This window comes from Phacochoerus africanus, chromosome 1 (assembly GCF_016906955.1).
Source record: "Phacochoerus africanus isolate WHEZ1 chromosome 1, ROS_Pafr_v1, whole genome shotgun sequence".
NCBI classification, from domain to species: domain Eukaryota; kingdom Metazoa; phylum Chordata; class Mammalia; order Artiodactyla; family Suidae; genus Phacochoerus; species Phacochoerus africanus.
The window spans coordinates 205330363-205346675 of record NC_062544.1 but is presented as its reverse complement, the minus strand read 5'-3'; the positions used below and the strand labels follow the sequence as shown (position 1 = coordinate 205346675).

At 47.6% G+C, this 16313-nt stretch overlaps 1 protein-coding gene across 3 annotated transcripts in view; it reads left to right on the top strand.

Moving 5' to 3' along the window:
• MASP1 (MBL associated serine protease 1) overlaps positions 1-16313 on the top strand; it is a 64738-nt gene that overhangs the window by 33667 nt on the left and 14758 nt on the right. The window contains exons 7-11 of one of the 3 annotated variants that reach the window (XM_047788600.1): positions 686-804; positions 1779-1857; positions 8279-8416; positions 9210-9284; positions 13421-15868. In XM_047788600.1, the coding sequence (XP_047644556.1) occupies positions 686-804; positions 1779-1857; positions 8279-8416; positions 9210-9284; positions 13421-14304 (1295 nt within the window). In that variant the 3' untranslated portion in view covers positions 14305-15868. Of the gene's footprint in view, positions 1-685; positions 805-1778; positions 1858-4272; positions 4760-8278; positions 8417-9209; positions 9285-13420; positions 15869-16313 lie in introns of those variants that run through there. The other 2 variants (XM_047788605.1, XM_047788607.1) reach the window with 2 other exon arrangements.

The following is a 16313-nucleotide window of genomic DNA, read 5'->3' as shown; positions in this document are numbered from 1 at the left end:
ATCATAGCATTCAGTGCCTGCTTCTGGGCAGAGGTGTGAAGAGGATATTAACAAAGGAGGGTTTGTCCAGGAAATACTTCAGGGATAAGAATCCTATCCAGTTTAGCCTTTTGAAGAGGAGGCTCAGGGGCAGATAATCACAGCCTCTCTAACATTTTGAAAAATGGTCTTGGGAAGAAAGAGTGATTGGGGTCATTGAGAGTGACCCCCAAAGAGCAGACTGTGCCCAATGAGTAAAAATGACAAGGGTACAAATTTCAGTTGAATATGAAAACTCTGTGGCTTTAATCAGAGGAGTCTAGTATGAAAGGTAGGGGTCAGGAGGTACTGAGTTCCCTGTCCCTGCAGGAATACGCATAGATGTTGGAGGTCTGCCATGGAAGATGTTGTAACGAAAACATCAGGCAAAAGTTGCACACAATTGACATTTAGTATCTTTTCCAAACCTGAGTTTGATGAAATCATCTGGTCAACCACCTCATTTTGTAAATGAGGAAACACAGGTCCCGGCTAGAACTGACCTGCTCTGGATTCCAGAGTAGGCCTTCTTTGGGGCCTGGTAGGTCCAGACCCCCATACCCAATTGTGTGGTTTTTCCACCCCTACCAGGTCTTACATTCTAGGGAGTGGCTTCTTGTGACCAGACTTTGTTTTCTCACCTGCTCCTGTCATTGCTCCCCACCAGGGAATGAGTGCCCCAAGCTGCAGCCGCCTGTCCATGGGAAAATTGAGCCCTTGCAAGCCAAGTACTCCTTCAAAGACCAGGTGCTCATTAGCTGTGACACTGGCTACAAAGTGCTGAAGGTACAGAGCCTGGCAGGGGCATGGGGTTGGTGGGGTGGGCAGAGTAGTTCTCCAGAGCCTCCCAGGGCAGATGTGCTTCCAGAACCTGGCCTGGTCCCACCACAGTATTTCCTAGCTTCCCCATTAACCTCCAAAATGCACCAGATGTTCCAGTCTTCTGAAAATTCAAAGAGTGTGTCCCAGACTCTCAGTCCTGAGAGTGGCACAAAAGTCCAGAGCGTGGGCTGCTTGAATTTCAAAATATGAAATCCATTCAGCCTGACAGTTGGTAAAACAACCTTAACAAAGTTCATCAGGCTTTGGAGAGAAACTGGGACAGGAAGCAGAGGTTTAAGAGGTGGCAGTTGGACTCTGCTCACTTTCTGAAACAATCCTTCTCCTAGGTATCACCTGGTTAACTTAAAAACAAAAGCACCTCCCAGGCCCCAATTAAAGCAAAATCTCTGGAGTCAGGCCCAGCAGTTGCTTTTTCTGTTAATTTGCCTGGGTGAGTCTGATGTGAGCCAAGCTAGCAGACGCTGCTCTCAAGGAATGGTATCCAAGTGGGGTCCCACTGCAGCAGGACATCACTTGTTGGACATTCAGTCTTGGTCCCAAGGCCAGACCCGTGATTCAGAACTCTGGAGGTGGAGCCCAGTGATCTGTGCAGAAGCCCTCAGGGACACAGGGACACTGCTACTTAGTCAGGTTTGAAAGCCACTGCTCTGAAAAAGGAGTCATGGGTACAGGTTTCCCTTCAGAGACAGTTGCCCAACCCCCATCTGGCACACAGTGCTTGCTTCTCCCCAGAGCAGGCACAGGGATATGAATTCAGCGTCTCTCTTTCTGGTAGCTTCAAGCCCTCAGAGGCCCATGGCTGGGGAAGCTCAGCAGAGGACAGCCAGGTTTGGAGTTTGAGCTGATTTCACTGGGAAACAACCACCAACCCCCTCCACCCCTCCTTATTCCCACAACTTCTTCCTGTTTCTCCCTAGGATAATGTGGAGATGGATGTATTCCAGATCGAGTGTCTGAAAGATGGGATGTGGAGTAACAAGATTCCCACCTGCAAAAGTAAGAAAGCACAATTGGTTGATTATCAAGATCATGAGCTCCCCAGTAGTGGTGGGATCCAACCAGAGCCCACACAAGGGGAAAACCTGGCAAGTGTGCTCTGAGAGGGTTGGGGCAGAAATTCCACGGACACATCAGGGTTGGACAAAAGGCTATTAATATCTCTTTCAGCAATAAGATGTTAGGATTCCAAAAGAAACTTTTTGTGGGTCCCAGTTTACTTTCTAAATACTAATTTTACCTCTGCCTGCAGACAGGTTGCCAAATTTGCTAGAGGAATAGCTTGTCTCCAGGTCTGAAACTAGCCTTGATAATTGCTAATTTACGAAGCTATTTTGGCACCAGTGCCCAGAGCCGAGTGACCTTGCCCGTCTTTATGTGGCCATCAGCCACATCCACTAAGTCTCCTGGGACAGCTCCTGAGCTAGGGCTCTGTAGGAAGGGCTGTGGGGCCAGCACGGAGGACCTATGTGCAGCAGGGGATCTAGTGCTGTGCTGGTCCTTGGGACATAGAGTTCTTGCTTTGGCTGTGCTCCTAACCCACCCTGGGACCATGGACAAACTCCTTCACCTCAGCTCTAAATAAAGAGTCTGGACTCGCTTTAACATACTAGAATATATCCTAGTGGTTCTGGAATAATGTGATCCATGCAAATCACCTAGTGAGCTTTGTAAACATACAGAGCACCAGCCACCACCTCCTTCCTGCCTCGACCCAGATGATTTCAGTGCAAGGACCACAGTTTTAAAAAACTTATCTGTGGCAATGGTGATGTGAGGAAGTGATGATAGAAAGGGAAGGACAAGAGAGGGAGGGAGGGAAGGAGGATTTACCTGAGAATGGAGAGGTGAGAAGTCAAGCCCAGCCCCACTTCATGACCTCATGTAAACTTTGGAGTGCCATCCTCTTCCCTTCTCCTAAATGACTCAGTTCAGTAGGCAGGCCAGATCTACTCCCACTGCCCCAAGGGAACATTGCCAGGGTGGGGCTCCCTGGAGGCAAATTTTGGAGCAGTAAGTGTTTGTTTTTAATTTTCTTTTTTATTTGATGATGTGGCTGGAGTCAGAGCCCAGTTTGGGAAAGGGAGGCCTTTTATGGCTTCAACAAAAAGTCTCAACAGACATTCACTGGATGCCTGTGCAGAGGTCCACAGGGAATTCAGATGGAAAAGACAAGGTCCAGACATCGAAGAACTCAAATGCCAGCAGACGCATCTGCCCCCTCCTCCAGCACATGGCTGATGTGTAGGGCTCTGTGGAGTTCTCTGCAGGGCAAGGCAAGGGAGTGCTGTGACAGAGGAGGCAGAAGGTATGGGATGGAGAGGACATGACATTGCTTTGGAGACAGGAAGTTGTAGATTCAGATCCAGACTCTACCAGGTCACTGTCCCTAAGTGGTTGACTCACACTCTTCTGGCCTCAGTTTCCTGCATTCTTGATTGTTCTGAGGACTGAAATAATGTACACATCATACCTATGGAGCACCAGGAATAAGTAAAAGCTCAATAAAACTTATTTCTTTCCCCCACCCAACTCCCTATTAGGAAGAGGTTTGATTTCTCTCATTTGTATTTTTTGAAAATAGGAAACTTTGGTAATAATTTTTTTTCCCTGATGAAACACACATTTTTTTTTATTGTAACAGAAGTGTTGATAGAATAAGGTGCTAATGTATTTGATGGTACTATTTTATGTGACATATAGTACTATACAGAAGTATGCCTGTCATTTTGTACTAAAGAAAAGAGGAGGTTTTTTTCTCCCTAATATGACCTGGTTCTCCCAGTATAGCCTGGATCAGGACTATTAGAATCCCCAGAATTTCTGCTTGTTCACTGAGTAGGTATTTATTAAGCATCTCTGACCCAGGTATGTGCTGGATTCTAGGGGAAATGCAAAGATGAATAGGACTAAGAAGTTGAGAGTCCCCAGGGACTGTGGGGAAAGGGGTTGGGAACAGACAGGAAGCATGCATGTCCAGTATAGAAACTTGCACTGGAATGGGAAATGGGAATTACAAGTTGTGGTCCTGGCTCTGCCTCCACCTTGATGTAGTGACCCGAAACAAGTCCCACTCCACTCTGATGCCATCTGTCAAATGAGGGTTTGGACCAGATGAGTGCAAAGCCTGTTCTGGGGGCAGAATGTTATAATTGTCACGAGCCAGGATTTATGACTGTGCAAAATTCTCAGAATGGCACACATTCCACAGTCCCAAACTGTCCTTCATACTGGCTGTACCTATACTGTGCATTCTTAATCAATTCCGGTGGAGTGATTTCTATATTTCCTGCATGAACTGTTTCTGCTTGCCTTGCTAATTTTTCTCTTTCTCTTCCTTTTCTCTCTCCCTTCATCTCTCTGCTTCCTTTCTCTGTGCCTCCTGACCCGTCTTTAATCTTCACATGGTGGCAGAAACGGAAATGGATGTGGAGAGTGAACCTGAGGCAGAGCAAGTGGCAGAGTGAATGACGGGGACCCCACACAGTGCAGACATCCAGGAATGGATCACTCACAAGACCCCTGGGTCCTAGAGCTCCTCCAGCCCTCCCCACCTCGCCTACACTCCATTGCTCGTTTCAGTGCGGATTAGAATGGATGCTGAACAAGGCAACACAGTCTGAAGCGATTGAAACTGCCACATGTATAAGAACAATTCTCCTTTTGATGGTTCACCCATCGCTCAAACATTATGCTGGAAAATAATGAAAAGACAATTTTTTTAAGCACTTCTATGTGGACTATACCCTTCTCAAAGGAAAAATGGCTTTGGTTCTAGAGAAACATTTAATATACAATTGCATGGTCTTAGGTGGGCCAGGTCAAAGCGGGCCCTGGTTTCTAATCCAGTCCATACTTCAAGATTATATGGGCCAGAATGCCTGTGACTTTATCACTTTAATATTTTTACCCATTGCTACTTTCTTACCAATCACAAGTAGGTAAAACTATGACAACTCGTATCACACGGATGTCTTAGGAAAGCTAGACATAGTCTCATGCCCCAAAGTTTCTCTTCCATCTCTGCCTAACAGAGAGCTGAAATTCCATCATCAGAGATCTTTCCTCTAGGGCTTACAAATTTGCCTTTCTGAAAATTCCCTAATTCAAGTTTTTCAGGAGATAGGCATCACACTTGAAAGCAGCAGTCCTCAGCTCTGGTGCTATGGGATGTCCAGTGGATCATTAATAATGATAAAGAAAGGGCTGTGGAGACGGGGAGTCTCTGCTTTAGCCTGAAAAAAATCTGGGTGGACATATCAGAGAACTCCTGCATTACACTGTGTCTGCTCAGTCTCTTTGGTGATTAAATGGCTTCTTGATGAGGGCAGAATTCTGTAAAGTCAAACAATGAAAGGTCTGGAGACTGCAGGGCCATCCTAGGTCAAGGGTGCCCTTGAGAAGATGGGGCAACCACTAAAGATAAGCATCAATTGAATTAGTATTTTAAGGCTACCAAGTATAAAAGGTCTTATTCTCAGTAGATAGATGAGATTATAGTTTAAGATTTGATATGAACCCAAATAATTGCCATACTAGGCAACATAAGATACATGTATCAGAGAGAGACGAATAAAGCATCATGCAAGGAGAAAGGAGGAAGCAGCTCTATCCAATTAGAAGGATGAGAAAAAGCTTTCAGGAAGTGGCAGTGTTTGATCAAGGCCTGGAGGGTGGCCAGGGCATGAACCACAGGGTTTCCCTTATGTGGAAAACAGCAGCACGCTGAAGGGGCGGGGGTCAAGGGTAAGGCCGGGGTGGGGCGGGGCATCCCTGGGCCTGAGGCCAGGTGAGCTGATTGTGCATGATTCCTGAGGAAGCCCCTAGACTGTGTCAAAGCATCCTCAGGATGGCAGGTCAGGATTGCAGGTCTTGGGAGTTTCCTGATGGTCTAGTGTTTAAGACTTGGCACTTTCACTGTGGTGGCCCAGGTACAGTCTCTGGTCTGGGAACTGAGATCTTACATCAAGTCACTGCATGCTTCAGCCAAAGAAAGAAAGAAAAAGAGAGAAGGAAGGAAGGAAGGAAGGAAGGAAGGAAGAAAGGAAGGAAGGAAGGAAAGGAAGGAAAGGGAAGGAAAGAAGGAAGGAAGAAGGAAGGAAGGAAGGAAGGAAAGAAAAAAGAAGAAAGAAGAAGAAAGAAAGAAAGAAAGAAAGAAAAAGAAAGAAAGAAAGAAAGAAAGAAAGAAAGAAAGAAAGAAAGGGTGACAGTGGAGACAGGGTGTGGGTGGCACAATCTAGCTCAGAGAATGATGAAAAAAGGAGGGCAAATAAATGGGGAAAGGAAGAGCATTTTGATTTCAGAGTGTGGAAGAGGCCAGACACACTTTAGAGAAGAGGATGAGACCCTTCCTTAAGCAAAGAAGATAGACTGGAGGAAGCAGGGTCCGGATCTAGCATCTCGGATTGTGCCAGGCCGAGCTCAAAGGCCCCTCGAAAAGGAAAGTTGTCTCCAGGTTCCAGAGAGACGCGGCTCTTTGCCTGCCACTGCAGGCTTGGGGAGAAGGTGAAGCCTTCCCCACTCAACATACGCAAGCTGAAGTGACTCTCTCTTTTCCACTGTCACCCCCTCTGTCTAGTTGTAAGCCCAGCTTTATCAGTGGCAAAGTTATTTCCCTGGTGTGAAGTGGAAGCAGGCCCTCGGTCCAGACAATCTCTCTCCTCCAGTGCTGGCCAAGAATAGGCTCTCAATGCCCTGACCACTTAGCCATGACTAAGACTGACCCTGGAATCCCTCCACCTAGAATTAGGTATTAGGTCTTGAGGATAATTTGGGCAAAATAAACTGCTAGTCTGGAGTTAAGGGAGACAAGAGTAATACAAAGATTCAGCCACTGATCAATGGCATTTCCTAAAAAAGGAAGAAAAGTCTGCTTTGAAACTCAGCAGAAACATACATTTTAAATTGTTTATAGCTTTGGATAGTAAATATTATTGCCCCCTCTTGTCTTAGTCTGACCTACATGCTACTTTTGGGTGATCAGAACAAATGGAAATGATTTCTCCTGAGGGATTGAGGCCAGGAAACAACACTAACCAGTTCTCCTGGCTTTTGCCTTCTTTGTGGATAGGAGATGTCTACCTGGTAGGCATTTACTCCCATCCTTCATCCCTCTCTTCCACTCCAGAGGGCCTTGGAATCATTTCTGTTTCTAAGTTAGATTACTCTCTATTCAATCAAAAAGATGATTTAGAGTCCTAAAGTTAAAAATCACAATGGCTAAGTAGCCTCTCGGGGTAAATTGCCCCCACCTCTGTTTCCCAAGGAGAGCAGGTAAAATTCAGGAAGAGGGAACTCTGGCTTTAAAATATAGTCCTCTGAAATTATCAGAACATTGACAGCCAGTGTTCACCATTACATAGCTAAGATTAATTACAGGCTATTTTCTAAAAAGCAGATCCTTAAGAATCATCAGTCTGGTTTACTTAAAAGAACACTGAGTTTAAAGTCAAGTCTTATTCTCAACTCACGGTGTGACCTTAGACTAGTCAAGTCTCCTTCCTGGGCTCATCTGAAGGGAAAGATGATATTCTAGATTGCCTGACTTAAGGCTCTTTTGCACCTGTGGAGTTCTATGATTCCTGAGAATTTTCAATTCTGATAGAGGCTGTTTGACCTAAAATTAACATTACCTGAGAAATGTGCACCATCCCCTAATGAAGTCCCTTGAAGAAACCTTGACAGATTGGGTCTTCAGCCTATGACCTGGCTCCTGGCAGACTCTTTCTTGCAGCTTTCCTCAGACCTGGCTTGACTGGAAAGCTCTCCTAAGACCACCTGTGAGCAGTAGGCATCTTCGGTCTTGCCCTATAGCCACCCTCAACATCCAGCCACCAACAACTGGAGGAATTGAGCAGGTGAAGACTAAAAGTTGGTCCACTCTGGCCCTCCTCCTGCCTCTGTGTCTGCAAAGAGCCAGCAGGGTGGGGCTGTGTACTCTTGCAGGAGCTGGGTTTCTTTTGGTTTGTTTTGGGTTTTTTACACAAAGATCCGATGTGAGCACAATAACTGTTCTTACTCAGCATGTGGTCGGGGCTGGAAGCACTGAAGATTCTTTGGTTCGTGTCAGCCAGAGTTTTCTCACTGAGCCATGGGCTTCATGCTTGGGCAGAAGAGGATAAGAGGATTGCACAATAGAACTGAGAGTCAAGGAGAGGGCCCTGGTGGGAAAAAGACTGGGATCTGCTTGAATCTCAGTAGACCTGCTCCTGCCCTGGAATTGACACCAGGCCAGGTGAGTTGACCACACAGTAGTACTATAATAGATGGGAGAGACCCCAGCTGCAGGGTCACCATTGCTCTCTGGAGTTGTGTGCAGTGTATAACCTGCACAGCCATATGAGACAGACCCACCCCAAGAAGGTGGCCTTAAGAAGAAGAGGAAGAGGTAATTGAGGGGTCTCACTCTCTTCTCTCTCAGTTGCGGACTGTGGCACTCCGGCAAAGCTGGAAAATGGGATGGTCACCTTTTCTACCAGGAACAACCTTACCACATACAAATCTGAAATCATATACTCCTGCCAGCAGCCCTACTACAAGATGCTGCACAGTACCACAGGTGAGCCCTCCATGCTGAACCAGCCCGCTTCTGCCTCACACACTCTGGGTCTCAGGGTTAGGCAGGGGGTTGAAATGCCAGTCCATTGGCCACAGTTTGGGAGGAACTAGGGAAAAGAAATACTTGGTGACATGCCTCCCCTCACCCTGCCTCAGACTTGCATCTAAAAATTTAGGCTGCATGGCAGTCCTGTACCCACACAGACACACTCACAGACTCTAGCAGAGAAGGAACTTTTAAGGAGATGTAAAGGCCAATCAGTTCTGCCTCTGCCACAGACTAGCACTAAGAAAGTTCTGATTGCTCCAGGTCCTCCCTTCAGAATGGGAGTCATGATAGAGCTCACGGAGCTACTATAAGCCTCATGAGATGGGGATATGACTGTGGTTTATGAAAGGTTTGGTTAAGTGGGGAGGGGGAGGCAGGGCAAGTGGGTCCCAGTGAGCTGTGTGACTAACCACGAGAAGTGGCTTCCAGGGGCTAGGTGGCGCCCAACAGGCAGGAGTCAGGTTGCTCGGAGCCTTGGATACTGTACTAAAGATCGTGCTGTTTATTTCTGAGGCCAGTGGGGAGCTATTGATGATTTTGAACAGAAAAGGGACAAGGTCAGATTCCCATTTTAGAAAGATGCTTCAAGTGGCAGAGAGTCCTGACTGGGAGAGAATGGCATCAGACAGACTGTTTGGAAGACTTGCAATGATCCACAGCAGAGGAGTTAAGAACCCAATCTATTTTCCATGTGCTGTAAATCAACCATGTTTGTCCTTTCTTCAACCTTTTCTCCCTTTCCCAGGTGTATATACGTGTTCTGCCCAAGGAGTCTGGATGAATGAAGTCCTGGGGAAAAGCCAGCCCACCTGCCTGCCAGGTACCTCACCTTCAAGTTCTCTGCCTCAAGGTCTCCCATGAAAGGCCCTCTGGCCACAGGTGCTCTGGCTGTTAATGGCATAAGGGGTGGAGGGCACAATGCTTTGATTATTTTTAAAGAGATCTCTCCAGGAGGTCAAAGGTCAGAAAAGCCCAGCATCACACTTTCTCAAACCAAACAGCCTCTAAGTTCAGCCTGTTTTCTCGTACCAGGAATCTTCCTGCCTCCTCTCTCTCAGCAGTTCTACTCCCTCCCCTCAGGTTTTTCATCCCACAAGTTGGTATTTGCACCTGCTGTGCACCAGGAAACGTGATAAAGTGAGCAACCCATCCGCGAGTACTCCCTGTGTTACAGAGGATATGAAAATCATACAAATACCAAATGACCATAGGACAGAGCAATGAGTTCTTCCAAAGAGAAATGTGTTCCAGTCTTAGTGCTGGGCATCTCCTGAGCTTGCCTACTGACCCCACTTTAAAATGAAAAGAGAATTTTTTGGTAATAGGAAGTGCCCCTGTGCATACTGATTTGGAGGATAGTTTACAGATGTTTACATTAGCATTCAAAGTATAGTTGATTCATATCACAGTCATACTCTATACATATATTCAAATTGATTGGTAAAATTATAGCCCAAAATATACACTATAAGGTTAAATCAATAACCCACAATAAATAAATTTAATATTTACAACATAGAAATTTACACTTACAAAAGAAATAAGAATAGCAGTGACTGAAAGAAGCAATCATTCAAGATGGCACTGGGAAGGAGTTTCTGTCGTGGCGCAGCAGAAACGAATCTGACTAGGAACCATGAGGTTGCAGGTTTGATCCCTGGCCTTGCTCAGTGGCTTAAGGATCTGGCGTTGCCATGAGCTGTAGTGTAGGTGCATTTGATCAAACAGCAAGAGCTTTGCAGTATGGTTAAGTGTTGCTGACATTCATATTTTACCGAATAAGAGTACTGGGTAAACTGAGATAGTGTATTATTTGAATAGCATATCTTAGTAACCATCAATGTTCACTCAGTAGGCTTCTAACATTAGAATTAGACATTCAAATGGAAAGGCTATGGACCAGTCTACTATTATCTTTAAGAACTGAAGTAAGTGTTAACATTTGGGCATCAGCTTTGGCCATTACAGGTGCTATGCCATCCAAGAGAAAGAAGAAGTCCCTGCATGTGGTTGTCTGGGAGTAGAGGGATGAGGACTAGTTAGGGAGACTTCATTTAGGAGGGTTTTATGTCTAAGAAAGAACTCAAAAAAAAAAAAAAACTCACAAGGAGCTGGAACAGGGGACAGGTCAACCTACCCACACTCTGCTGATGGCCATCATCTCAGTTAGGCTTAGGCAGGAGCACACTCAACAGCCACAGCTGATGAAGCCTCAGAAAATATGAGGAATAGTGGAGCTCTGGCAAACCGAAGGTCAAAATCCCATTTCGCTAAAATACTATGTGGGCCAAAGAAAACAGCAGTGCAGGTGGATTCCATCCTGGGCAGCCATGTTATAACCTCTGGAAGGAGACAAGGTACTGAGCTGGGAGTCAGGGGCCTGGGTCCTAGACTGGGGGAGTTCTTTTCCTGATTATAATCATTGGTAAGTAATCTTACCTCTCTGGGGTTAGGGTTTCATACCTCAGAAGTGAGAAAGCAGGACCAGGGGATCCGTGATGTTCTATGACGCTTAATGTTCATCATCCTCTAGATTTATACAAAGCATCTTGAATATAATGAGTCATGAAATTCTTTTAACACCTGGTATTGAGCAGAACACAGTCTATCATTGGACTAGGCCAGAGAATTCTCAATTCTCTCCTCCGAAAACATCAAGATTAAACCCAATGGAAAGCCAGAATGGAGAAAGCCATTTGATCTGGCATCAACATATCCACTTTTCCAAGGCAACTGTTAAGCAACTATTATTTGCTCCTTATTTCACACGTGAGAAAACTAAACATCAGGGAGGTGTCATGATTCATCCAAGGATGGAGACAGAGCTGGAAGGTAAACTCATGACTTTTGATGTCAGCACAAGCAATGCTGAGCTCTTCTTGACTCTGCCATCCCGATGAAGCCAGAATTCTAGAATATCACATTTTTGGTTTTAGGGCCCTCCTTTCATACCTGCAGTCTTCTAGAGCCCAAATCTGACTTCAGCACAGCTGAAGCTCTAGTATTTCAAGGTGATTCCATTGTTCCAGGAAAGACCGGATGGAGAATGGTGGCAGCTTTAAAGAATGGCTCCGTTTCCATGAGCATTCTCAAAGGCTTATTGTATCATTCAGCCTCTTAAAAGGACAAGATCCTATCAAAAAGAAAAACAGACTTTAGTGGAAAAAATGAAGCTAGAGTCAGAAGAAAGGGTTCTGTTGCTGGCTTTGCCACTAATGATTTTGAGTTTGTCACATGCCTTCTCTGAAGCCTCACTTTCTTCATCTAAATTGGCTGTTCTCCAAGCTTCCCCAGCTCTGACATCCTGTGACCTAGGGAATGCCACTGGCCCCTTGGTTGGAAAAAGGCACCATTCAGCACTGGCTTTGTTGTGACCATGGACTGAACCATAGGCATGGCCCTCACCAGCACTAAATGAGTTGTTGTACAGGGCCGGTCACAGGCCTGCGTTGAGGTGTTGCTTTGTAAGCTGCTGCTTATAAATGGGAGTCTGGCTTTCAACTCTGAAAGGCCAGGCCACAGACAACTAGCAAACATCAGCTCACATCTGGCCTGGGGTGAACAGCAGGGTGCCTCAAGATCACGTAAGAAGCATTTGGCATCAGGAAGAAGAGCATCTGAAAAGCATTAAGTTGCTGAAAGCCTGACCTCTCAAAGTTGCCAAGGAAAACGCAAATATTCCTTCGTCTTTAAAGTATTGTGAAAGGATCCAGGGCCTAGGAGTGTAGCCTGGCAATTTGCAACCAGGAGGAGGCCCTCACTCACACAGGGCTTAAGCCCCCAGACCTAAGCACCCTGCTGGGAGGGGCTCTTGAGAGCCCGTTCTTAGCCGCTGGTGGGAGGGGGCTGGTACTGAAGACCCTCTGCTCGTGGGCCAAAGGCGTTTGGCTGCAGGAGGCTGGTGGTGCATGTGCATGCTCAGGGTACAAGTCGGTGGAACGAAGTTTGATCGGCCCTTTCTTCTTCCTCTGAAGAAGGTACTACTGGTTCCTGGGTGCAATGATGGGTGGCTCAGAGCAGAGCCCATGCATCATTGCTTGTAGATTATGCCACCTTTCCCTAACCTTGGGAGCTCTGGGCAGCCCTTCAGAGTATGTGTCCTTTAGACCAGAGAAGAAAAGGTTAGAGGGCCCAGGACAGTGGTCTTCAAATGTAATGAGGCATTGTGGGATATGGGAAGAGACATAGATCTTAGAATCTAGTTAAGCCCCTGCTACTCAAAACTTAATAGCCATGGGACCTTGGGCTAGTCATTTAACCTCTGGAGAGTGTTACCCATAAAATGGGGGTGACCAGGGCAAAAGAAATAAAAATCAAAGGAATTTGGCATTTAAAGGATCATTGAAGATTGCCTTGACCAAATGTCTCATTTAATAGATCAAATAGTGAAATCCAGAGAAGGAAATTTACTTACCCAGAGTCACACAGGACAGAGGAGAGAAAAGCCACATCAAGGCCTTCCATGTCTCAGCTCCCAGTCCAGTGTTTACTGTGACCTGCTAGACAATCTTTAAATCTCCTTCCATCTCTCAAAGCTGTTGACCTGCGGTTTTCTGAAGTTTTCTAAGTACCCACAGCATGGACCACTTCTGGGTTCTGAGATGCCTCTCTAGGGAAGAAAGGCGAAAACTGACCATGGCTAGAGATAGGCCTGGCTAAAGATGGTCCAGGCCATGAGTGATTGGTTCAGGATGGTAAAGGCCCACATACAAAATGGTCCATACATGGCCCTGGCTACAAAAGGGTCAGAGGACCAATAGGCCAGACTAGAAAGCCTTAGGCCAAAGGTGACCCATTCCAAGCTTTCCCAGGCTAGCAGGACCCCCAATGTAAAGTAGGGGTCCATGGTGGCATAATCTACAGTGGGTGAGATGTGAATTTCTCCCAGAGGCTCTTTTCACCTGGCTGACCTGACCAGTCTCTCACTCTTGTCCCCGCTCCTCCCTCTCCTTACAGTGTGTGGTCAGCCCTCCCGCTCCCTGCCGAACCTGGTCAAGCGGATCATCGGAGGCCGGAACGCTGAGCCCGGCCTCTTCCCGTGGCAGGCCCTGATCGTGGTGGAGGACACGTCGAGGGTGCCCAACGACAAGTGGTTTGGGAGCGGGGCCCTGCTCTCTGAGTCCTGGATCCTCACGGCAGCCCATGTGCTGCGCTCACAGCGCAGAGACAACACGGTGACGCCAGTCTCCAAGGAGCATGTCACCGTCTACCTGGGCCTGCATGACGTGCGTGACAAATCCGGGGCCGTTAACAGCTCGGCTGCCCGAGTGGTGCTCCACCCTGACTTTGACATCCAGAACTACAACCACGACATCGCTCTGGTGCAGCTGCAGGAGCCGGTGCCCCTGGGGCCGCACGTCATGCCCGTCTGCCTGCCGAGGCCTGAGCCCGAAGGCCCGGCGCCCCACATGCTGGGGCTGGTAGCTGGCTGGGGCATCTCCAATCCTAATGTGACAGTGGATGAGATCATCAGCAGCGGCACGCGGACCTTGTCAGATGTCCTGCAGTACGTCAAGTTACCTGTGGTGCCACATGCCGAGTGCAAGACCAGCTACGAGTCCCGGTCAGGCAACTACAGCGTCACAGAGAACATGTTCTGTGCCGGCTACTATGAGGGCGGCAAGGACACATGCCTAGGAGACAGCGGCGGGGCCTTCGTCATCCTCGACGACCAGAGCCAACGCTGGGTGGCTCAAGGCCTGGTGTCCTGGGGGGGCCCTGAAGAATGTGGCAGCAAGCAGGTGTACGGGGTCTACACCAAAGTCTCCAACTACGTGGACTGGGTGTGGGAGCAGATGGGCTCCCCTCCAGGCCTGGGGGAGCTCCAGGTGGAGCGGTGAGCCCTGACTTCCTTGGCCTCCAGCCCGCCAAGCCCCTGCAAGGCTGCATCGTACACTCCTGAGGATGGCATACTCCATGTTACTCATGAGACCAAATGGGATGGAACACGCTGCTTCCACCCTCCCAAGACAACCCCCGGGAGGCAGCAGAGTGGTATGGGAAAAAGGATCTATTCAGGAGACCTGGGTCCCTGGCCCTGGGCTGGTCCCTTCCCCTCCTGGGGCCTCACTCTCCCAGGAGCACAGCAACTCTTGGCCAACTCCCACTCCTCTCCTGGAGTGCCTACCCCAGGGGCCTCCTTCACTCCTTGTCATTTGTCAAACCCATTGGTCCTACTATTGGTGTAACTGAGCTTACTGTTAGAAACTGTTTTCTAACCTAGAGCTGAGTCCATGTATTTTTCCCAATTCTACCCTCTGGGTACTTTCTAAGACCCTTTTTCTAGCAGAAACCACTCAGGTGTGGGGAGACAGGGATTCCACCCCAGAGAACCCTCTCTCTGAGTGTGATGCCCTGCAGGACTTTTGTCCCTGGATTTTTCTTCCAAAAGTTTCTTGTGATCCAAGCTGTATCCCTTCGGAATTTAAAGGAACTTCAAATGACAAAGAGAAAGCTGGGAAGTTCTGTGTTGACTGAGGGGAGGAGAAGAGCAGTGACAGTCCCCCCGACTCTGTTAAATCCCTACCATCAACTGAGAATGCATCATTTGGATCCATATAACACTCTCAAATTCCAGCTGATAACATGGGGTGTCCTGACAAGCATGAAGCAACCTTCCAGCCTTGAAGTGTGACATCTGAATAGGCTCCCTGGGCCCTAGCCCCAGGTGGGGCTCAAATGGATTGTTTGGAGAAAGAGAAGTCTCACAGCTGCCCCTCTGTGCCTCTGGGAAGGGAAATGGAAGAAGGGCGAGCTCAGGACATTGGCGTGACCATGTTCCACCAGATTGCCCACCGGTGCCTGCAGCCTGAACTCCACAGGGAATCTACCCAGCATGGATGTTCAGAGGGATCCACTCCTCCAGTTTCCAGGAGCCAGAGTCAAGAAAAGCAGAGACTTGATGTTGAAAGGCAGTGAGAAGGGACGGAGAGCCCAGAGTACTGGGTTATAGCCCCAGCTCTGCCCCCAACTGGCTGTGTAACCTTTGACAAATGACTTTCCCTCTCTGGGCCTCAGTTTCCCCATCTGTAAAAGAAAGGCATCAGATCCCCCTCAGGGTCCTTCCAGGCCCAGTGTTCAGTGCTTCCATTGCTAGCAGCCTCTCCCTGGCGCTCACAGGGCTCATTGTCCTCCTCTCCCAGGCTCCCTCTCCTGGGGACTCTCCACCAGAGAAAGGCACCCAGAGAAGCCCTGAGAGGGATTCCAAGAGAGCAACTGGGAAGTGTCCATCTTGCCAGTTGGATCCTGAAAGCACACTCCTATGTCTCTCAACAGTGCATGTAGAGGATACTATATTTTGTATATTTTATATCACAAGCTTCACTCCTCTGTAAGGGGCCTCTTCACTCTGTTTCTCCTGTCAGGGGACTAAAGTGGAAATAAACCCTCTGTGGATAACCAACAGCCTTTGTTTGGGGGTTTGGTTATTGTTGATGTTTGTTTTGACTTTTTGAAGAAAATCTGGCCCCTCATTAAGCTAAAATCTCTCCCATTGCAGAAAACGTAGAATTTCTGTCACCTGGACATCATCCAAGAACGGATGGTGAGCGATGGAGTTGATTATGGACGTGTGTCCTCTTAGAGGCTGCCTATCCCATCACAGAAATGCCTGCTATTTAAATTTTTCAAAGAATTCCTCAAATAAACAGGCAAGGTCATATGCACCTAGGCCTCACACAGGCAAAGGGAGTTCAGCATCCTTAGAGGACTGGGGATTGCAGTATTATGGGAACTTGAGGAGGTGGGGTTTATACAGCTTTAGGGGATCTGGCTAGCTTTGCAGAGAGGTTACAAAGCATGCACTGGGAGATGGGAGAGAAGAGGCAGAGCTGACAAAGATGGGGCAGGA